The 21,567-nt window shown below is 41.3% G+C and overlaps 1 protein-coding gene across 8 annotated transcripts in view; it reads left to right on the forward strand.

Moving 5' to 3' along the window:
• Positions 1-21,567, forward strand: part of Git2 (GIT ArfGAP 2) — a 49,635-nt gene continuing 28,068 nt past the window's right edge. For 4 of the 8 annotated variants that reach the window (XM_090320289.1, XM_090320291.1, XM_090320293.1 and 1 more), the window contains exons 1-9: positions 1-179; positions 6,045-6,178; positions 8,451-8,563; positions 9,551-9,656; positions 10,565-10,651; positions 10,961-11,091; positions 13,766-13,860; positions 16,413-16,458; positions 17,584-17,635. In XM_090320289.1, coding sequence (XP_090176415.1) covers positions 128-179; positions 6,045-6,178; positions 8,451-8,563; positions 9,551-9,656; positions 10,565-10,651; positions 10,961-11,091; positions 13,766-13,860; positions 16,413-16,458; positions 17,584-17,635 — 816 coding nt within the window. In that variant the 5' untranslated portion in view covers positions 1-127. The remainder of the gene's footprint in view (positions 180-6,044; positions 6,179-8,450; positions 8,564-9,550; positions 9,657-10,564; positions 10,652-10,960; positions 11,092-13,765; positions 13,861-16,412; positions 16,459-17,583; positions 17,636-21,567) is intronic. The other 4 variants (XM_090320290.1, XM_090320292.1, XM_090320294.1 and 1 more) reach the window with 1 other exon arrangement.

Consider the following 21,567-nt stretch of genomic DNA (forward strand, 5'->3'; position numbering starts at 1 on the left):
GGGAGAGGCGCCGCTGCCAGCGCTGCCGCCGCGACCCGTTAGAGCGGAAGCGCTGCCGCTGCCACAGCCTCAGCCGCCTTCGCTGTCCCGGGGGGTCCCTGGGTCCCGGCAGGTGGAGGCTGGAGCCATGTCGAAGCGGCTCCGGAGCAGCGACGTGTGTGCTGACTGCAGTGGGCCGGGTGAGTCTCACCAGCCGGGCCCGCTCCCTCCTTGCTCTCCCGGCCCGGACCCCATCGTCGGGGCCGCCCCCTCGGGGCGGGTGGTTCCTGCAGCCTAACCCGGGCGCTCCGGGGCCGGGGTTCGAGTGAGAGGAGCCCCGCGCTGGCTTCGGAACGGGACTGGTCCCGGGCCTGTCAGCCGGCGGGGCTGGGAAGCCGCCGCTCGCTGGTTCCCTCTCGTCTCTTCCTTCTCGTCGCCGCGGTTCCAGGCTGGCCAGGGAGGCGGCGGGGCCGGGGCCGGGGCCGGGGCCGCTCCCGCTCCCTGACAGGAAGGGGTTTGGGCAATGCACAGGAAGGCCAATTTACAGAAGTCAAAAGCGGGCGTCCTCCCGGCTGCGGCCCCCAGAGGCTGCAGGTGTCACCACTCACCGGACGCACCCCCCCCCACCTCCCCTGCCTGAAAGGCGACCCTGAACTGAGACTTTCCGGGGTTCCCTCCTGGACACTCGCCAGAGCGTCCCCGGTGATGACTTCCCTGTCCCCGACCTCCCCCCGGCAGCCGCTCCGCGGGGACGGGCTCCACGTCGGGGTCTGGTGGACTCTAAGCAGCACTTAGGAGCCAGTGCGTGGCTTAAGCTTAGTGGATCCCAAGGGCTTAGGTTCACACTAGATTTTGCTTCTGAATGACCTTGGCCAGGTGACTTCTCCAGACCCATGATTTCCTCATTTCTCTCCCTCCACCCCTACCCCACCCCCAACCCAACAGGGATAATTGGAAGCTATGCTCAGCCCTTAGGAGGATTCAATTGATAGTCTTAGGAGCCACCTAAGGGTTTGTTGTTGTTGTTGTTTTGATTTGTTTGTTTGTTTGGTTTTCGGTCCTTTTTTATGTTGTGTTACTCTGTTTTCTTTCATTGCCATGAAGCTGGAGTTGCATTCTAAGCTATGACATGAACTACAACTTACCAAGCACACATCACCGGTGATGTAAACATGTGAGGGGCTTCGAAAAGTCAGTGTACAGAAGTAAAATGCGGGCGCCTTTTTTAAGGCAGAATATCCAGATTTAAAGATGAGATCAGTTTTAGCAGTTGGGCCCGAAGAGACAGATCTCTGCAAAGATTATATTGTTTTTCACCCTTGGACCTATTAGATTTGAGTTTGAAGTAATTTAAATGTCAGGTGATTATGCCAAGCATTCTGGCAGTAGCTTTTCTAACATTAGTAGAACGAAAAAATCCTAGGCTACGTACAACTTCTTTCTTGGCACACCAATGTCCAATAAACAATCTTAATTAAATGATTGAACACCGGTGCCTTGGCAGCTGTTCTGATTTTCACCTTGTCATTTAGAAGCAAAGACTTGATTTTAAATACTACTGTGATAACTCAACCCATATGATTATTTCATGGTTTGGGTACTGCAGGTGGTGGTAACGGTTTTCTTCAAAGGATAGGGAGGAGTTTTTAAAAGAGGTGTTTATTTTTTTAAAAAAACCAAGTTTATACAAACTCCTTGGTTTTTTTCTTTGAAACGTGTTTAGAGAAAACAATTTTTTCCTTTGTTCCACTTCCTTTTCTTGCCTGTTTTTAGTTGGACTTTCTGTGATGCATTTGATTCACATATGTCTTAACATCAAACTTCCTCTTGGGATGCATAGTCTTCTCAAGGGATATCCGGGGCAAAGGTAAATTTGCTTCTCCATTGGCACTCTCAAGTGCTGTCTTTCACTTTTGTAGTGTTTTGTGCTTTTCAGAAGAGTTTCTCTTCCATTGTATGGTTTTAGTTGTCTTGAATGTCTGTAATCTGCAGGGACTTGAGTCACTTCCTTCCTGTTTTGAATATAATAAGGCTACCTTGAAATGCTCTGTGAATTGAGAGAGCAGCTAGGAATTTATACTGCCTTTTCTGTGATGCTCTAGTAAAACAGCTACCTCTGAGAGATACTGATGTTGAGGTCTTCGCCCCCAGAAAACACAAACACATACGGGCATAATCTTCATACAGATTTTCCTGTGATTGGAAAAGGCTCAGACATTTTTGAAATCTATTTGTGGTGTCTATACATGCCATATTAAATAGTCTCAGCATAAAATATCGAGATACACTAGAAGGTTTTAATCCAGCCTCATGCATACATACTCAAATTTGATTTTTCTATGTATTCTAATTTATGATATTTAAGTGATTAACAGAGAACCTCAGTTAACATATGTTAGTTAAGTTCTGCGGAGTGCCTTTGGCCTACATCTGCAGTCTCACCTACTCAGGAGGCTGAGATCTGAGGATCATGGTTCAAAGCCAGCCCAAGCACAAAAGTCAGTGAGACTCTTTATCTCCCATTAACAACCAGAAAACTGGAAGTGTCATTGTGCTCAAAGCTGTAGAGCGATAGCCTTGAGCTGAAGAGCTCAGGGACAGCACCTAGGCCCAGAGTTCAAGCTCCATGACTGACCAAAAAAAAAAAACAAACCAATATGTATGTATATATATGACAAGTCCTTACTGTCTTGTTCTTGTTAATTTCTCCAAGAATACTATGTACAAAGCAAAACTATGCTTTCAATCTTGTCATTAGTACTACTACTATGGAAAACTAAAACTATGTTCTTGACTATTGTATGTATATGCGCAGGTGCTTATATCTTGAACTCAGTCTTATGCTCTTGCTGTTTTTTTGCTCATGACTGGAGCTCTACCATTTGATCCATTCCTCTAGTTCCTTGTTTTTAATGTGTCTTTATAAGGGATTCTTCATCTTGATATTTCCTATCTAAGGGAAAACATGTAACTTTAGGATGACATGGCAGTGTTTACAGTTATGTCACTGAATGATTTATTTTATGGAAACATTTAATTGTGATGTCTTGTTACTTTTTTTTTTTTTTTTTTTTGGTCATGGGACTGAACTCTGGGCCTGGGCATTGTCCCTGTGCTCCTCAACTCAAGGCTACGGCTCTACTCTTTGAGCCATAATGCCCCTTCTGTTTTTTCTGGTGTTTAATTGGAGATGAGTCTCAAGGACTTTAGTGCCCGGGCTGGCTTTGAACTTGGATCCTCAAATCTCAGCCTCCTGAGTAGCTAGAATTACAGGCATACGCCACCATGCCCGGCTGAATCTTGTTGCTTTTTAAAAGAGCTAATTGGCTCTTTATTTCGAGTGTGTGCGTGCATGTGCATGTATGTGAGTGTTCCAGTACTGGGGCTTCAACTCAGATCTTGTACTCTCATTGAACTTTTTCTGTTCTTGGCTGATGCGCTACCGGTTGAGCCACACTCTAAATCCAGCTTTATTTGCTGGTTAATTGAAGACAGTCTTTTAGACTATTCTTCCCTCTGACTTTGAACAGAAATCTTAGCATCCTGTGTAGCTAGGATTGCATGTTAGCCACTAGCACTTGGTACATTTATTTATTGCTTGTTTGCCAGTCCAGGGACTTGAACTCAGGGCCTGAGCACTGAGCTTGGGCTTTTTCCTCAAGGCTAGCGCTCTACCACTTCCAGATGTTCTATGTATATGGTACCAAGGAATTGAACCCAGATCTTGGTGCATGCTAGGCAAGCACTACCACTAGGCCAAACTCCTGACCCCCTCCTTTTTTTTTTCTTTTTTGAGACAGGGTCTCATCATGTAGCTCCAGGGTGGCTCATACTCCAGACCCTCTTTTCTTTTTTTTTTTTTTGCCAGTCTTGGGCTTGGGCTCATGGCCTGAGCACTGTCCTTGGACTTTCTCAAGGCTAGAGCTCTACCACCCACTTCCAGCTTTTTTCTATGTATGTGGTGCCGAGGAATTGAACCCGGGTATTCGTGCATGCTAGGCAAGCACTCTACCACTAGGCCAAACTCCCGGCCCCTAGACCCTCTTTTCTCAGCCTCTTGACTGCTATATACCACTATACCCAGCACAGTTTTTGGGTTTTTGTTGTTTTGTTTTGTTCTGGTCAGTCCTGGGCTTGAGTTCAGGGCTTGAGCACTGTCCTTGGGTTTTCTCAAGGCTAGAGCTCTACCACTTGAGCCACAGCACCACTTCTGGCCTTTTTTCTATGTATGTTGTACCGAAGAATCAAACTCTGGTCTTTGTGCATGCTAGGCAAGCACTGTTACCACTAGACCAAACTACCAGCCCCAGCACAGTTTTTTTGTTTTGTTTTTTAAATTTAATTTAAATATGTGTGTGTGCACTAGGAATGGTCTTCACAAAAGCTTGGCAAGTACTGAGCCACATTCCTAATTATGTGTATGTGTCTGTGCCCACAAGTGTACGCAGCTAGAACCCAGGCTGTCCCTTTGCTTTTTTAACCACTAAGGGCTAGTGTTCTACCACTTGAGCCACAGCTCCACTTTCAGCTTTTTGTTAATTGGATCACAGCTTTCCTGCCAACACTAGCTTTAGACATCAATCCTCAGCTCTCAGCCTCATTAGGAACTAGGATTACAGATGTGAGCCACCAGTGCCTGGGTGCATGCTTGTTTTTTAAATTTATTCAAGTATATCCAACTCCAGTTACCTGGAAACTCCACTAGTATTTCCATTAGAATAGTGCAGTGGTCACATGAAATAGTCAATTTTTAAAGTATTTCCAACCATAAGCTTTTTGCAATGATGATGAATTTTAGCAGAATTTTAGACAATAATTTTAAAAAGATATAGCAGCTAACATTATTGAATATCCATGTATGAGAGGCCCTTTACTTGTTCTTTGTATTGTCATCCCCTTGTGATGTGGTATTGTACCTATTTAACACACAGAATACACTTAAAATAGTAACTTGCCTCCAATTACTGTGCAATAAGTGGCAGAGTTGGGGTTCAAAGCATGGACTACTTGTCTCTATATCCACCCTCTTAACCACTACACTTTCTGGCTCTCAGGATTTGTCTGATTGAAATACCATAACTTTTCATTATATGGTTTGAAAGGGTTTGAACAAACTGTTTAAAAATGGTAAAGATGAAATGAATGCATTTTAGAGATTTTTGTGGATGATTGGAGAATTTTAAAATACAACCCTTAGACAAGGCAGTTTGAGTGGCACTTACTATGGCCCCATTGTGAATCTGATGAAGTGTTCAAGATTTGTCTGTAAATATTTGGGCTTCTAAGTGCTCAGATTCCTCCTGCCTATCCTGATATGAATTATTCCTTATTTGAAAGCAGGTCTAATGAAAATAATGTGGGATTTGAAAGGATAAAAGTACTGTATGAACACCAAAAAAGTTACATCCTTTTGTTTTATTTCTTTGCCTCAGTGAGGCAACATCTATTTCTTTTAGATCAGTTGTAAGCTTAGACGTTGTAGTTTACTTAAAACAGTTAGTGGTAATCGTAGAGCATTGCCTAGTGAAGGGAGCCATATTTCCCTACCCTCAGACCAAGGCAAGCTGAGTGGTTTTATAGTTCTGTTACTCACAACTTTCTGTTAGCAGATAGATGTGTTGATTTCTTGCAGTGGGTTAGGGCAGCAGTCATTTCTGTTTACTGTAGATACCACTATGTGGATAATCAAAATTATGTTGTTTTGCTCTGTGTAGAGATGAAGCCAGAATGATTCATCTGTATTCTCTCAATTTGCTTCTCTGACATAGAATGAAAGTACATATATCCGAGATCATAGATCCACAATCAGGCAATATACTGTACCCTTAGTCCAGAAAGAAAGTAGCTGTTTACTTGGGCTCTTAGTTTCAGCTAAAAATTTACCTAATCACTCAAGGTGGGTAGTGTCAGCAGACAAGATCACCAACTTGATATGCTAGTGAGTGTACTAAACAAAATACCTTGTTTTTCTGGGGGTAAAAAAAACAAAACCGAAGTTATCTTTTGCCTTTCTGAAATAAAGCAACCACTAGGATCCTTGCCACTGAGATTTCGTTCTCTTCCAGATCCTTCCTGGGCATCAGTGAATAGGGGAACTTTCATATGTGATGAGTGTTGCAGTGTCCATCGGAGTTTAGGGCGTCATATTTCCCAAGTAAGGCATCTTAAACACACACCGTGGCCTCCAACACTGCTTCAGGTAAAGAATGTACAAATTCTCACAATTTTTATTTATGTTTTAGAGCTTGTTTGGTGAACAATTAAGATTTCTCATATACTTCTTAGGTCTCAAAAAATGTATCGTAATTGAATAGAAGTGCTTTGCCCTTAATTTCACATAGTGTATAAGTATTATCCAGTATTGAACTCCTCATTTAGGACTTTTTTCTCTCCTGACATGACTTTGTCAAAGGTTCAGTTTTATACAGAGATAAATAGAAATCTTAACATTTAAGATATATATATATATAAGTCTAAATTTTAATAGTATTTCTCTTCCAACTTGTAGATACTAGAAATAGTATATACTGTGCTCAGTATTCTGAATACTACTGCCTGAGAAATTTTTATTTATTCATTCATTCAAATTTTCTTTGTCAGTCCTGAGGCTTGAACTCCTGAATACTGTCACTGAGCTTTTTTTGCTCAAGACTAGCACTCTACCACTTAAGAGCTACAGTTCCATTTCCAGTTTTTGGGTGGTTAATTGGAGAGAAGTGTCTCACAGACTTTTGTGCCTGTCTTCAAATTGTGATCCTCATCTTTCAGCCTCCTAAGTAGCTAGGATTACAGATATAAGCCACCAGTACCATGAGAAACTTTTTATAAATGTTCTATTCCTCAATACTTTCAAGAACTTTTTCTTTCTACTTAGTTGGATCAGAATTCCGATGACATTTCTGAAAGATTTGAATTAAATTTTCTTAAAGTTGTCATTAACTAGTCAGAGACCAAATTAGCATGCTTTGATGGCATGCCTAATACTTTGAGTGAACTCATTTTGGGTCTGATGTCACATCACCTGTACTTCTATGTTGGGTACATATTCTTAAAGTTCTTGGGAATTGGGATTAAACATGTATTTTGCGTTATTTGTCTTCTGTGGCATCTATATACCATTTCCTTGTAATGTGCCTGAATGAACTAGAGACCAGTGCAAGTGGATTTGGATCGCTGATGTAAATATAAAAGGTAGATGGGGTCATTTAGGTGTAATTCTTTGAAATGAAATTGAGATGCTTGCATAGATACTTTGTTTGGAAGCTTCCAAAAGCCTAGTCTCAGGTGAAAAGAAATGTATTGCCCTTAGGTCTGTTTAAAAATCCACACTAGCCAGGTGCTAGTAGCTCAAACCTGTAATCCTAGCAATGCAAGGAGGTTGAGATTTAAGGATTGTAGTCAAAGCCAAATTGTATAGGAAAGTCCATGTGACTCTAATCTCTAATTAGCCACCAAAAAGCCAGAAATGGAACTTTTTAGCTCCAATGGTAGATTGGTAGTCTTGAGCAAAAAAGCTCAGAGACAGCATCCAGTTCTGAATTCAAGCCCTACAACCAACCCCCACCCCCCAAAAAAAGTAAAATCCCAAAGGAACATAAGCCAGCAGTAGTACACAAGATGCACACTCTCCTCAATATTTACTTTAATTTTGCATACAAAACTACTGGGCTCAGTGGCTCATGCTGTAGTCCTAGCTACACAGACGTCTGAGATCTGAGTAAGGGTGAAGGTTCAAAGCTAGCCCGGGCACAAAAGGATCTGAGACTCTTACCTCCAATTAACCTCTAGAAAAAGGCAAAGTGGGACTTGGCTCAAGGGTAGAGTGGTAACCTTGAGCTGAAGAGCTCAGGGACAGCACCCAGGCCCAGAGTTCAAGCCCCATGACCCACCCACCCCCCTAAAAAAAGTACAGATTTGGGGCTGGGAGTGTAGCCTACTGGTAGAGTGCTTGCCTTGCATGCACAAAGCCCTAGGTTCGATTCCTCGGTACCACAATACACAGAAAAAGCTGGAAGTGACGCCGTGGCTCAAGCGGCAGAGTGCTAGCTTTGGACAAAACGTGTCTAAGGACAGTGCCCTGGCCCTGAGTTCAAGCCCAGAACTGGCAAAAAATATAAATAAAAGTACAGATTTAAATAATAAATGAATAGTACACACAGTATGCAAGTAAAACAGTATTTGTTCAGGCTTGGAAAACTCATTACTAGTGTCAAAGTTACACTTCCTTTAATACATGTCTACTTATATGTTGTGTGTGTGTGTAGTATGGCTTTAAAGATTTAGCTGTTCTGCTTGTTGGGTCTGAATCCTTCCTAGGGTCTTTCTCTAAAATCAGAAAACAGTGATATGAATGGTATCCTAAACATGTTAGCATTTATAATGGGATTCAGTTCTCCATTTCTGTCACTAATTCCCTTCAGATATTTGTGGAAAGAATTTAAGATACATAATTTCATACTGGTTCCTTTTAGATGGTTGAGACCTTGTATAACAATGGTGCTAACTCTATATGGGAGCATTCTTTGCTGGACCCTGCCTCTATTATGAGTGGAAGACGTAAAGCTAATCCACAGGATAAAGTACAGTGAGTGGAATGTTTATAAATACTATTTCTTCACAACAAATGGGGCACACTGAAAGTGCAGCTATTTTTGGTCAGTCTCCACAAGGGCAGCAGGGTGGGGCAGCTGCTGGATGCTTGGGCGGAAGCAGGGAGGACCTTCACACTTCTGCCTGGTTATGTGACAGAAGTTAGTGATGTCAGCTGGGTGCCAGTGGTTCCCACCTGTCATCCTAGCTCCTCAGAAGGCTGAGAATCTGAGGGTCGAGGTTCAAAACCAAGCCGGTACGAAAGTCCGTGAGACTCTTATCTCCAGTTAACCACCAGAAAACCAGAAGTGGTATTGTGGCTCAAGGAGTAGGGTGCTAATCTTGGGCCGAAGAGCTCAGGGACAGTGGCCAGGCCCAAAGTTCAAGCCCCACGACAGACCAAAAATAAAACAAAGTTAGTGATTTCACCATTTGTGGCCACGGTTGGAGGCTGTTGATATTGAGACTTAAAAAGAAGGGGCAGTTGGACCAGAAATCTGGTTTGGAACACAGATGGAATTAAGAAAATTAGGGGCCGGGATTTGGCCTAGTGGTAGAGTGCTTGCCTAGCATGCACGAAGACTGGGGTTCAAATCCTTAGTACCACATATATAGAAAAAGCCAGAAGTGGTGCTGTGGCTCAAGTAGTAGAGCACTAGCCTTGAGAAAGCCCAAGGACAGAGCTCAGGCCTGAGTTCAAGCCCCAGCACTGGCAAAAAAGAAAAAATCAAATAGAGAAGAGCCATGCTATAAAAAGCAGGTATGCTGCAGACACCCCCCCCCCCCCATTATAATGACTAATGTATGTTTTCAGACCTTTAACCATGCGGAAACCTATTCCATTTGTTGGTTTTATTCTCAGGTTGAGGGGAGGGTAGAAAAGGGGCGGATGTGGATCACTTCCTCTTCATACAATACAAGGAATGGGAAATGCTGAATCTGAACTGCAAGTGAACTGATGTTTGTTTTTGTTTTGAACCAGTCCCAATAAAGCAGAATTCATCAGAGCCAAGTATCAGATGTTAGCATTTGTCCACCGATTGCCCTGCCGAGATGATGATAGTGTCACTGCCAAAGACCTTAGTAAGGTGGGTCACACCTGGTACAATCCCTAAACAAGCTGTATGGTGTTACTGGAAAAAACAAACTCTCACTTCTATACACTAAATACCAGCCTTTTTTGCAATCAGTTTCATCTCTAATCTTAAATGGCAGCCATTCCTCCTGATGGAGGCATAAAGCAAAGAGGATACTTAAGTGTCTCAAAATTGTTTTCCTTTTTCTTTATATGGTTTTAAATTGTATTGTTTTATTTTTTGTTTAATTTGGAAAGAGAAGCCATGTTTGCTTCTAGAAGGGACTAGAAAGTTTACAGGATGGCTGTTTTTGAAAAGGACTAGAGAAAGAAATAGCAAAGGAAAAGGGCTAACTTCTTCAGTTTCAGGTTGCATAGTGAGAAGGGTTTTCAGAAACTAGGCAGGGGCCAGGAGTTTGGCCTAGTGGTAGAGTGCTTGCCTAGCATGCACGAAAACCGGGGTTCGATTCCTCGGTACCACATACATAGAAAAAAGCTGGAAGTGGTGCTGAGGCTCAAGTGGTAGAGCACTAGCCTTGAGAAAAGTCCAAGGACAATGCTCAGGCCCTGAGCTCAAGCCCAGGACTGGGAAAAAAAAAGTAGGCTACAGCGCAAAGCTATACTGTACTGGATGGTTTATTTGTAAATTAAGCAGATGGTATTCTTTATGTGGGTCTTAGCATGTTTTTGAGAGATTCTGTAAAAATGGTGGAATCTTTTTTTTATTTGAAGCAGTACTTTTGACATATGTCCCCAGAGCTTGAGAAAAAAACCCAACGTGTGTATAGGTATTAGAGTAGTTTTCTCCATTCCTATAATGAAGGTTATTACATCTTGGCCAGTCCCAGGTATATGGTGCATCATTCCTGGTGCTTTTAACAAATACCCTTTTTGTTTGTTTGTTTCCTATGTATATTTTAGCAACTTCATTCAAGCGTGAGAACAGGGAATCTTGAAACCTGTCTGAGACTGTTATCTTTAGGAGCTCAGGCCAACTTCTTTCATCCGGTAAGAAAATACCTATTGATTCTGATACTAATTTGAAACTGAGTAGTGTTTTAGTTTATGTAATTTGCTATTTATTTATTTATTTATTTTGTTTATTGTGGTGCTTGAACTTCAAGACCTAGGCACTATTCCTAAGCTTTTCCAGTTTTTGGTTAATTGGAGATAAGAGGCTCACAAACTACGCAAGCTTAGAACTGCAATCCTCATATCTCAGCCTCCTGAGGAATCAGGATTACAGGCATGAGCCACTAAGCTCCTAGGTTATGTAATTTGCCTTTTTCACTTTGATTTTTGATTAATAATCCTCAGGAAAAAGGAAATACGCCACTTCATGTCGCTTCAAAAGCAGGACAGATTTTACAAGCTGAGTTATTGGCAGTATATGGCGCTGACCCAGGAACCCAGGATTCTAGTGGGAAAACTCCTGTTGATTATGCCAGGTAGGAGGCCAATATAATCACCACTTCTCTCCTTCACACTGAATATAACTTACTGCTAAATCAATAAATTGTGTATGATTAATATTTAACTCCTTTAAAGATTTACGTTTATTTTGCAAATAAAGGCATTTCAAATGTGTGTTAAACTTTGCCTGGTAAAGTCACAGAAGGGCAGAATCATAAACACAGTGCTTAGTTTCCAGTTTTTTACTTGAAACTTTACAACACAATGGTGTTTGAGTTGTACTCAGAGTATAAATCAGTGATCAAGAATTATACTTTTGGTGTTAGATCAGTACAGTGTTTACCTAGCCATGTCTACTTCCAGCCCTAACAGTGCAAAAAACAATACCCACTTTTTTGTGGTAATAGGGTTGAATTCAGTGCCACATATTTATTCTACTTCTTGATCTATTACTTTAGTCATGTCCCCATCTGTTTTTATTTTTCCAATAAGGTTTTGTGGTTTTTGCCCAGAGCCAGCCTTGGACTATGATCCACCTACTCACATCCTGCCTAGCTGAGACCATTAATGTGTACTACCATATTGGCTTATTAGTTGAGATGATGTCTTGCTAACATTTTGCTTTGGGCAGGCCTCCAACTTCTACCCTCCTAATCACTGCCTTCTGACTAGCTGTGATTACAGGGGTGGACTAGCCCTCATTGTGTGTGTGTGTGTGTGTGTGTGTGTGTGTGTGTGTGTGTGTGTGTGTGTGTCGGGGCTTGAACTCAGGGACTAGGCAACATCCCTGAGCTTTTTGTTATTTTTAAGTAGTTACGCTAAGGGATTACCAGTCAATAAATCATTTTATAAGTACAGTACAATATGACAAATATCACCTCTTTCATTACAAAATGTGTTTTTGTTTGTTTGTGAGATGGGGATATTATCAATTACATGGTATTTCATGCTGTACAAATGTAAGAAAAACCAACAGCAAAACCTGCTGGGTGAGATGATTCATACCTGTAATCTCAGCTATCTTAGGTGATGGAGCTCTAGAGGGTTACATTTGCAGGCCAGCCTGAGCACCTGAGAAGTAGTTTAGTGAGACCCTATTTCAACCAATAACCTGGACATGGTAGTATTTCTCTGTGGTACCAGGTATATGAGGGAGGCTATAAGTAAGCATGTTGAAGTCTGAGGTCATCCCCAGGCTAAAAACTCAAAAGACTTTACCTATAAAATAATGGAAGCAAAAAGGGCTTTAGGGTATGGCTCAAATAGAACTACCTGCCTGGAAAGCCCAAGCCCCTGACCTTTCAAACCTCAGTATAGCAAGAGAAAGAGAGAATATACAATGTGTATGTTAAAACGATGTACACAACAAGAAAAAAAAAAGATGTATGCTGAATTGGAAGGTAGTCTAGAATGCCTTGAATGGTGAGAAGAGAAATTAACTGAAAATAGAGATTCGATCTTAGAAGAAGAAAACCCATGGTATTCTCTCATACTAAGTTATGTACTCTGGACCTGGTTGTTGTCCTTGAGCTCTTTAGCTCAAGGCTACCACCCTACTCCTTGAGCCACAGCACCACTTCTGGTTTTCTAGTGATTCATTGGAGATAGAGTCTTACGGACTTTTTAGTGCCTGGGCTGGCTTTGAACCACAGTCATCAGATCTCAGCCTCCTGGGTAGCTAGGTTTACAGGCTTGAGGTACCTCACCTGGCAATTTATGTGCTTTGTTACTAAAGGACCCTGAGAAGCATAAATACTTTATAAAGGGCTGGAGACATGGCTCAAGTGGTAGAGAGCTGTGAGCAAGAAAGCTAAGTGAGAACTCCCAAGTCCAGATGCTAGCACAAAAAAAGGGTGGGGAGAGTGAAGAAAGGTAAACAATATTTATTTTGGCCATGGAAATTGAAGGTAAAGAAACAGAACTAGCTGCATGTATGAATTCTTCAAAAGGTTGGCCTGGCCAGGCACAGTAGCTTGCGCCTGTAATCCTAACTACTCAGGAGGCTAGACCTGAGGATCATGGTTCAAAGCCAGCCTGGGCACTAAAAATGGTGAGACTCTTATCGCCAATTAATCACTAGAAAATGGAAAGTGGGGCTGTGGCTCCAGGGGTAGGGTGATAGCCTGGAGCTGAAGAGCTCAGCTGAAGAACTCTCACCCAGGCCCAGAGTTCAAGCCCAATGACCCGAACATTCAAAATCTTGGTGCCTGGGCTCATTCAGTCCTGGTGGAGAATTTCCAAGGAGTGAGGTGACACCTTTTGGGTTTATGTCTGATTTTGTAGGCTTGGTTTGTGCTAGCCAAGTGCCCTACCACTAGGTCATATCCTCAACTCTCCAGAAGGGTGAGACCTGGCCATTGTAAGTTTCTGGAAACACTGATTAACTTTTGAGACTCTCTACCCCGAACCATTAATTTTATTTTCTCACCTAAACAAGGTTTTCCTTTATCCGTCTCATAGGTCCTTAAATTTCTTAAGTATTCTGTTTGGGATAGAATAAAGGAAAGCAGATAGTTAAGGTAGTAACAAACGAAAACCGGTTTGCAAAGATGGAATTCAAAATATAATCTACCTTCCACACAAAGGTTGATTATTCTAAAGAGTCATGTTCGATAAAGTGCTCGAGTGTCTTGGGATGTCTTTGTACTGTTCTATTTAGAAGCCAGTGACCAGTGCAGTATCAATGGATCTTTGTGGATTTTTTGGTAGGCAAGGAGGGCACCACGAACTGGCAGATCGCCTTGTAGAAATACAGTATGAGCTGACTGACAGACTGGCCTTCTATCTCTGTGGCAGGAAACCAGGTGAGTAAAAGGACAAGAACCTCACCACACCTCCAAGTCTAGAACATTCTGGAAAGACAAGTTGGATCACTATTTTTTTAATGACCTCTTTATTAAAATATCCTCAAGAAAATGGTTAATAAAATTTTTTTCTTTGAAAGGGTAAGAGAGCTGTAGTAGAATCATTTTGTTTTGTGTTTCCACCTCACAGGTAGTAAGATTATTAGAATAAGCCACCAAGCTTATTGGTTGGTCGGGGGGCTTGAACTCTGGGTTTGGGTACTGTCCCTGAGCTCTTCAGCTCAAAGCTAGCGCTCTACCACTTCCAGTTTTTTGGTGGTTAATTGGAGATGAGTCTCACAGACTTTCATGCCTAGGCTGGCTTTGAACCGTGATCCACAGATCTCAGCTACTCTCCTGAGTAACTGATTACAGCCATGAGCTACCAGCATCCGGCAAGCCCAGCTTTTTAATTGCACCTTGTCAGTTACATGTAAAAGATACAAAATTGGTCCAATCTCCTTAAAATTTTAGTGGTTAAAACTTTGTTGTATAACTCTAGAAGAGACTGAATAATCAAAGGACATAATCAAATCAAAACTGAATGTGTACCACAGTTCTTAAACATCATGGAACTAACAATGAAAAAGCAAGCAGTAATTTTTGCAATTCTGTAGTTTTGTATTCTGCCATCTAAGGATGGACAGAAATCCAGAAGTAAACTTTGCCATTTAACCAGCCTTGCTAATTGTAATAAGAAACAAGGCAGCAAACTGTAGTCTGTGAACCAACTCTAGCCTGATTCCTGTTTTATTAAATAAAGTTATTATAAGCTAACCATGCCTACCTACTTATTTTTGGTTACTTTCAAATAGCAGCAGCGGAGTTGAATAGATGGACTGGTTGTGACTACTGTGTGGCTATATATATTTTTTTTCTCAAACTCTGGTGTATAATGTCCACATATATGTATACAGAGTTTCTCCACCTTGGCCATGCAATAGAATTTGGATCTGCTGGTGTAGCTCCATTTTGGAGCAAGGTAGAGTAAGCACATGTCATCCTGTCTCTCCTGCTGAGTGGAGTTGAAACCCTGAGGAAGCTAAGAATTATGCACAGTAAATCCTAGTTGGTCAAGAAGGGAGTTTGGCTGGGTACTGGTTAATTGAAGATAAGAGTCTCATGAGGTTTTGTGCTTAGGCTGGCTTTGAACCTGATCTGAAGATCTCAACCTTTTGAGTAGCAAGGATCACAGGAATGAGACACCAGTGCCTAACTCAACATGTATTTTTTTGAAAATATGAAACAGGGTAGACAGTAAAGATGTAGTACTAACCAAACCTCAAACCACCTAGATCTGGTTGATATAGAATATCTTATCTGACAGTGTGAGAATGCACATGTTCTTGAACAAGGTAAGCCATATGTTGGTGCTTAAAAACAAACTGTAGCAAATCTAAATAAATTTGGTGTCTCCAAAGCATACTATTACCTGATTATATTCAAATTAAGCTAGAAACACACTTCCATGGGTCTGCTGCTCTACCACAGCGCCACTTCTGGTTTTCTGTTAGTTAATTGGAGATATGAGTCTCATGGACTATCGTGCCCGGGCTGGCTTTGAACCTGGATCCTCAGATCTCAGCCTCCTGAATAGCTAGGATTACAAGTATGAGCCACCAGCACCTGACTTCCTGAGACTTTTATCTCCAATTATCCACCAGAAAACAGAAGAGGCCTCTGGCTGTACGAGGTAGAGTGCTGGCCTTGAGCTGAAGAGCTCAGGGACAGTGCCCAGGCCCAGAGTTCAGGCCCCACACCTGACCCCCCCCAAAAAAAGTCGGGGGGGGGGGAGAAAAAAGCTGTGTAGACACTTATAATGGCTCATTTGTTTGAATGTAGATCCGTGTTCTCTAGAAACTAGAATTGAAATTAATTACTAAGTATCCTGGGAGATGGTTCCTCTCTCTGGAGCTACAAAGAGCATCTGCCTCCACTGGTTGCTTAATTTGAATGAGCCACCAAAACTTCGTGAAGCTCCACAACCCTCAGGACAAGCTGTTGAAAAACTACTTGGAGCTAATTCATCTCCCTTAATATTTTTCCATTGCGGAAAACTGTCCATTACCTTGGACTTGGACTTATAAGTCTTGGCTGAGCTTTGATTTTCTACTAAAAGTTGTCTAAGCCTCTGTACCAGAAGAGGAAGTGATCCTTGATTCTACACAGATTTCTTAGGGATTTGTAACCAATCTAGCAACTTGTTACCCTATATTCATAGTTGCAGAGAAATGTTAACCATAATTTTTTTTTTTTTGCCAGTCCTAGGGCTTGAACTTGTCCTTGGGCTTTCTTCAAGGCTAGTGCTCTACCACTTGAGCCACAGCACCACTTTTGGCTTTTTCTAAGAATGTGGTACTGAGGAATCAAACCCAGGTCTTCATAGGCAAGCACTCTTAACACTAGGCCAAATTCTTGACCCTTAACTGTAAATTTTAAATTGAGAAAATGAGTGCGTTCCTTTACAGACCTTATTAGTATTTCTGTGAATAAAACTTTGGTTTCTGTTTCAGATCACAAAAATGGACAGCACTTTATAATACCTCAAATGGCAGATAGGTAAGGCAAATCAAAATACCAATCAATTTTATTTCCCCTCCCCCCCAATATTTCCCTGGTGATAAGTACTTAAGCAGTATATTGCATCTGTGTTTTAATAAAGCCCATACATTTTTCTTTTTTATGGCTATACAATGTGGAAATAAGACTGCTGTAAGTAAACCACCATATAAAACTTAAGTTTGAAAGTTCACAAGTAACAAATTAATAAGGAAATTGGAGTCAGTAATAATAACCACTGTTTTAACCATTTGTAATATATGTGTCAGTTGATTATATTCACATATATTTCTGGATTGTAGAATTTCTATTCTTTGTCTATAATAAGAGATCAGCAAACCTCTTTTGTCCAAAGCTAGATAAATATTTTAGGCTCTGAGCCATATGCCTATGGTAGCCATTCAGCTCTATCATTGTAGAAAAAAAGCATCTTTGGGCACTGAATAAATGAATGGGCATATCTGTTCCAGTAAAATTTTATTTCTGGACATTGACTTTCACATTTCATGAAATGTTATTCTTTCTCTTCTCCAACCATTTAAAAATATAAAAGCCATCCTCAGCTGATGTAGCTTTGTTTCTGCTCAGCCCATTTGCTGTGTGAAATGAGATGAGTTCATTGCTACATGAATGAACCCTAAATCCTATTTAGCTTTTGTGCAAATATTGCCAAGGGTTTATGAATTGATTACAAGATAGTCTAGATGCAATCTTGCCATTCCAGTTTTTCAGTTTCTTCCTTTTCTGATGGTGCTGTGGATAGAACTCATGCACGATAGGCAGATACTCTACTACTGAGTCACACCCACAGCTCTTTTTTTAATACTTCAAAAATTGGATCTAATTACACAAAGGCCTAAAGATTAAGTTGGCAGTTGTTTTGTCATTGAGTTAATGGGTGATATTTTTTTTCTCTTTCTACCATGTTACATAACCATTATATTTCTAGAAGGAGTCACTTTGGCCAGATTCTTTCCATTTCTTTACTTATCTCTTGGGCTATAGAATGCTTGAGTTGAACAGAGTTCTGTAATAATATTTTCATGGCTTGAGTATCTTAATCTTCTACAGATTTCACACTCTTGGTTCTATGTATTTGCTTACTCATTTTGTACATTTTCTTAGCAGCCTGGATTTGTCTGAATTGGCAAAAGCTGCTAAAAAGAAACTTCAGTCTGTGAGTATCTCTTTACTGCTGAACTCTGTTATGGGAATTCATGTATGTTAGTGGTACCTATTGTCCGTCCAAGTTGTCCATTACATTAGATGACTTTATTTCATGTTTTGAGGTGATATTAAATTGGAAGCAGACTGTTGAGTTTACTATTATATGTAACAGTGAAGTCTAAAAGCACTATTAAGTTTAGTGTATCTAATTCACTGGCTCTGCTTTAAATACTTCCATTTTTCTCTTTCACATTAAGAATAAAACCTATACGTATGTTGTTAAGAAGTTGTTTTCCCTCATGAGAATTCCCTGGTTTCTCTCAGGGCAAATGAATAAATGGGACATCCTTCCCCAGAATTACTTCTGGTAGCCATATAGGATGCTGGCGAAATGTTAAGTTCTACATTTATTCATCTATGCAATTGATCCAAACTTTGTTTTTCTTTTTCTTTTCTTGTCGTGGTAATGTTTAGAGGGGTTACAGTTACATTCGTCAGGTAGTGGGTGTATTACTTCTCGAACACTGATAACCCTTCTCATGTTTTTGTCCCTGTTTCCCTCCTCCCACCCCCTTGATCCAAACTTTTTTTTTTTTGGTGGGTCATGGGCCTTGAACTGAGTCTGGACACTGTCTCTGAGCTCTTCAGCCCAAGGCTACCACCCTACCCTTGAGCCAAGTCCTACTTTCCGTTTTGTAGAGGTTAATTAAAGAGTCTCCTGTCCTTTTGTGCCCGGGCTGGCTTTGAACCTTGATCCTTAGATCTCAGCCTACTGAGTAGGATTACAGTCGTGAGCCACTGCTCTATCCAAACTTCGTTAAAAGCTCAAAGGTCATGACCTTTGAGCCAGACTCACATTTATGCTGAGAGTTTACCCAGCCCTGCAAGTCCCACTTCATTTTTATCTGTGTCTTTATAAACTTCCTACCTGGGCTCAGTCCCAGAAAACCACCACTCCAAGAACAATTTCCCTTTGTGCAGTCCCTTCACGTGAAGCCTCAGAGAGTGCTTCCTTGGTCATTTCAGCCACCAGATTGTCCTTATTGTTTTGTTGATCAGATCCAAGATTTGTAGCTTTCTTCTGTCTCCTTTAAGGAATGCCACCCAGCTTTCAACCTTTCAGAGTTCCTCTTACTTTCCACTGGTTCTGTGTGTGTCTCCAAATGTTGATGCATTAACACTTTCTGAAGCCAAAAGCTATTGTTTTTTCAATCCTTTTCCAGGAATCTTCTTTTGCCTGCACATTTGCCTTTTCCATCTTAACATAACTTTTATCATTCTCTGCAGTGTAGGGGCTGCTCTGAAATGGTAGCTTCCCCAATTTGTGACTTTCTCCTCATTCCCCCTTTCACAAAAGACCCATTTTAGAAACTTCATATATTAAGTCATATAAATTAATTTGCCCTTAGAACTTAACTTTATTATGAAATAAATGTGTTCTATGTAATTTGTTTGGTGTCTCTGTTCTATATCTACGGTTTTGTGTGTGTGTGTGTGTGTGTGTGTGTGTCTGTCTGTCTGTCTGTCTTATTGCCTTTCTTAAATTAGGAGCCAGAATAGTAAGATGCTTAAGTTAATACACTTCAGAAGCACAAAATACCATGTAGTTTCCCTTTTTTTTCCCCTGCTAGTTCTGGACTTGAACTCGGGGCCTAGACGTTATCCCTGAGCTTTTTTGCTCAAGGCTTAGTACTCTACCACTTGAGCCGCAGCTCCACTACCAGCTTTTTCATGGTTAATTAGAGATGAGTCTCTCAGACTTCTCCTGCCCTGGTTGCGTTCAAACCATGATCCCTAGGTATCAGCTTCTGAGTAGCTAGGATTACAAGTGTGAGCCACTAGCACCCAATGTGATTTCCTTTTAACTATTCATAAACTTATATAACTTAACTAGATAAAGTCCAGATTCTCTTTGACTCTTCTGGTTGGAGACTATGAAAGCTGGGGTGATGTCTACAGTGTCTTATCAGGTAGCAGGCATTAAATACCTTCGACAAAGGTTGATGTGGCTCTTAAGAATTTAGGCTATGGATCAGCCTGGTCAGGCATACCCCTTGGCCCTGCAGAGCTCCTCAGCCAACTCTGTGGGTTGTGGTGTTCCCTGGAAAAGGCAGATAATGATGCAGCAGGGCATCCTTAGACCAAAAACACTATTACATTAGAATATCTATCAGACTAGAATTACTATTTGAAGGTGAGCTGCCTTTATCACCTGTCACTACTCTGGTCTTCTTGAAGGTAGCTATTTTAACAATGCCAGAGCCACCTTCACTCTGCACTATCTTCCTCCTCTCCTCTCTTCTCTCCTCATTTTCCTTCCTCCCTCACTTTTTCACTTCTTTTATTCACTCTACCTTCCCTCCCTGTCTCTATTACTCCTCTCCCTCTCTTCTCTTCTCTTTCTTCTCCCTAATAAGAGAACTATAACAGAGGTTAGTGTATATATGAAGTAGTAAGTGTTAACTTTTTTTTTTTTTGGCTTGTGTACTGTTTTTGGACACTCTTTGCTCAAGGCTAGTGCTCTGCCACTTGAGCCACAGTACCACTTCTGGCTTTTTCTGTGTATGTGGTACTGAGGAATCAAATCCAGGTCTTCCTGCATGCTCTGCAAGCATTCTACCAACTAGGCCACACTCCTGGCCCGAGTGTTAATATTTTTTTTGAGTGTTAATATTTTTAAGAGGCTTAAACCTGAATCTTAGGTTCTTTACTAATTAGCTCTGTGACCTTGGGCTAACTACTAACTTCTATGCCTTAGTGTTGTTAAGTATTAAATATGATGCTGCTCGCACCGTAACCCAGATGTAATCCCTCAGTCACTGCGGGCGACTGTCATTGCTAGTGATAATAGCACCAGCTTGTTGTTCCTTAGAATAAGAAATGCAGTATTTCTGAAGCAAGTTCAAGTTCCCAACCTTATTATCTTGCCCAGAAGCAGTCTCTTGGGTTTTTTTTTTTTTTTCGGGTTTATTTTTAATTAAAAATGTAATTTGCTGTGTTTGAAAAGCTAAAAACAGATGCTGGAATAATCCTCATTCACTAGTTCTTAGTGGACTCAGACTCAATATTTTGGGTTTTCTTTTCCTCCAGTTATTTTGTTCAAAACCAGAAATTGTAGTTATAGAAATTTCCTATTTTGATTTGTTGCACAATAACATACTGTACACAGTTCACATGCTACAAAGTCTGTATGACTAGTATTAAATGTTGGTTGTGGGGCTTGAACTCTGGGCCTGGGTACTGTCCCTGAGCTCTTTAGCTCAAGGCTATCGCCCTACCCCGTGAGCCACAGTGCCACTTCTGGTTTGCTAGTGGATAATTGGAGATAAGAATAAGAGTCTCGGGGCTGGGAGTTTGGCCTAGTGGTAGAGTGCTTGCCTAGCATGCATGAAGACCCAGGTTCGATTCCTCAGTCCCACATACATAGAAAAAAGCCAGAAGTGGTGCTGTGGCTCAAGTGATAGAGCTCTGATGTTGAGAAAGCCCAACGACAATGCTCATGCCCTGAGCTGAAGCCCAGGACTGGCAAAAAATAGTCTCCTAGACTTTAGTGCCCGAGCTGGCTTTGAACCATGATCCTCAGATTTCAGGCTCCTGAGTAACTAGGATTACAGGTGTGAGCCACCTTGCCTGGCTAATTGTTTTGATTTTTGGGAACAAGTCTTAACTATGTAGCCCAGGCTGGCCTCCTATTTGTGTAATCCAGGCTGGTCTGGAACGTGTGATCTTCCTGCTTCAGCCTGCAAAGTTCTGTTTTGCAGGCATATCCTGTCATGCCCAGCTCTGTAACCAGAATTTTAAATGGCCACAGAAAATATCTTCAGATCAGTTTGAGTGAATATTTCCTTAGTTTCAGGTACTGTTTATAGATGTAAGCAATACAATGGAACATATAACAGACTCAGCAAATGCTGTCAGGGTAAGTCCATGAGGCAGAAAGGA

Source organism: Megascapheus bottae, chromosome 28 (genome assembly GCF_031878675.1).
Source record: "Megascapheus bottae isolate mThoBot1 chromosome 28, mThoBot2.hap1, whole genome shotgun sequence".
NCBI classification, from domain to species: Eukaryota; Metazoa; Chordata; class Mammalia; order Rodentia; family Geomyidae; genus Megascapheus; species Megascapheus bottae.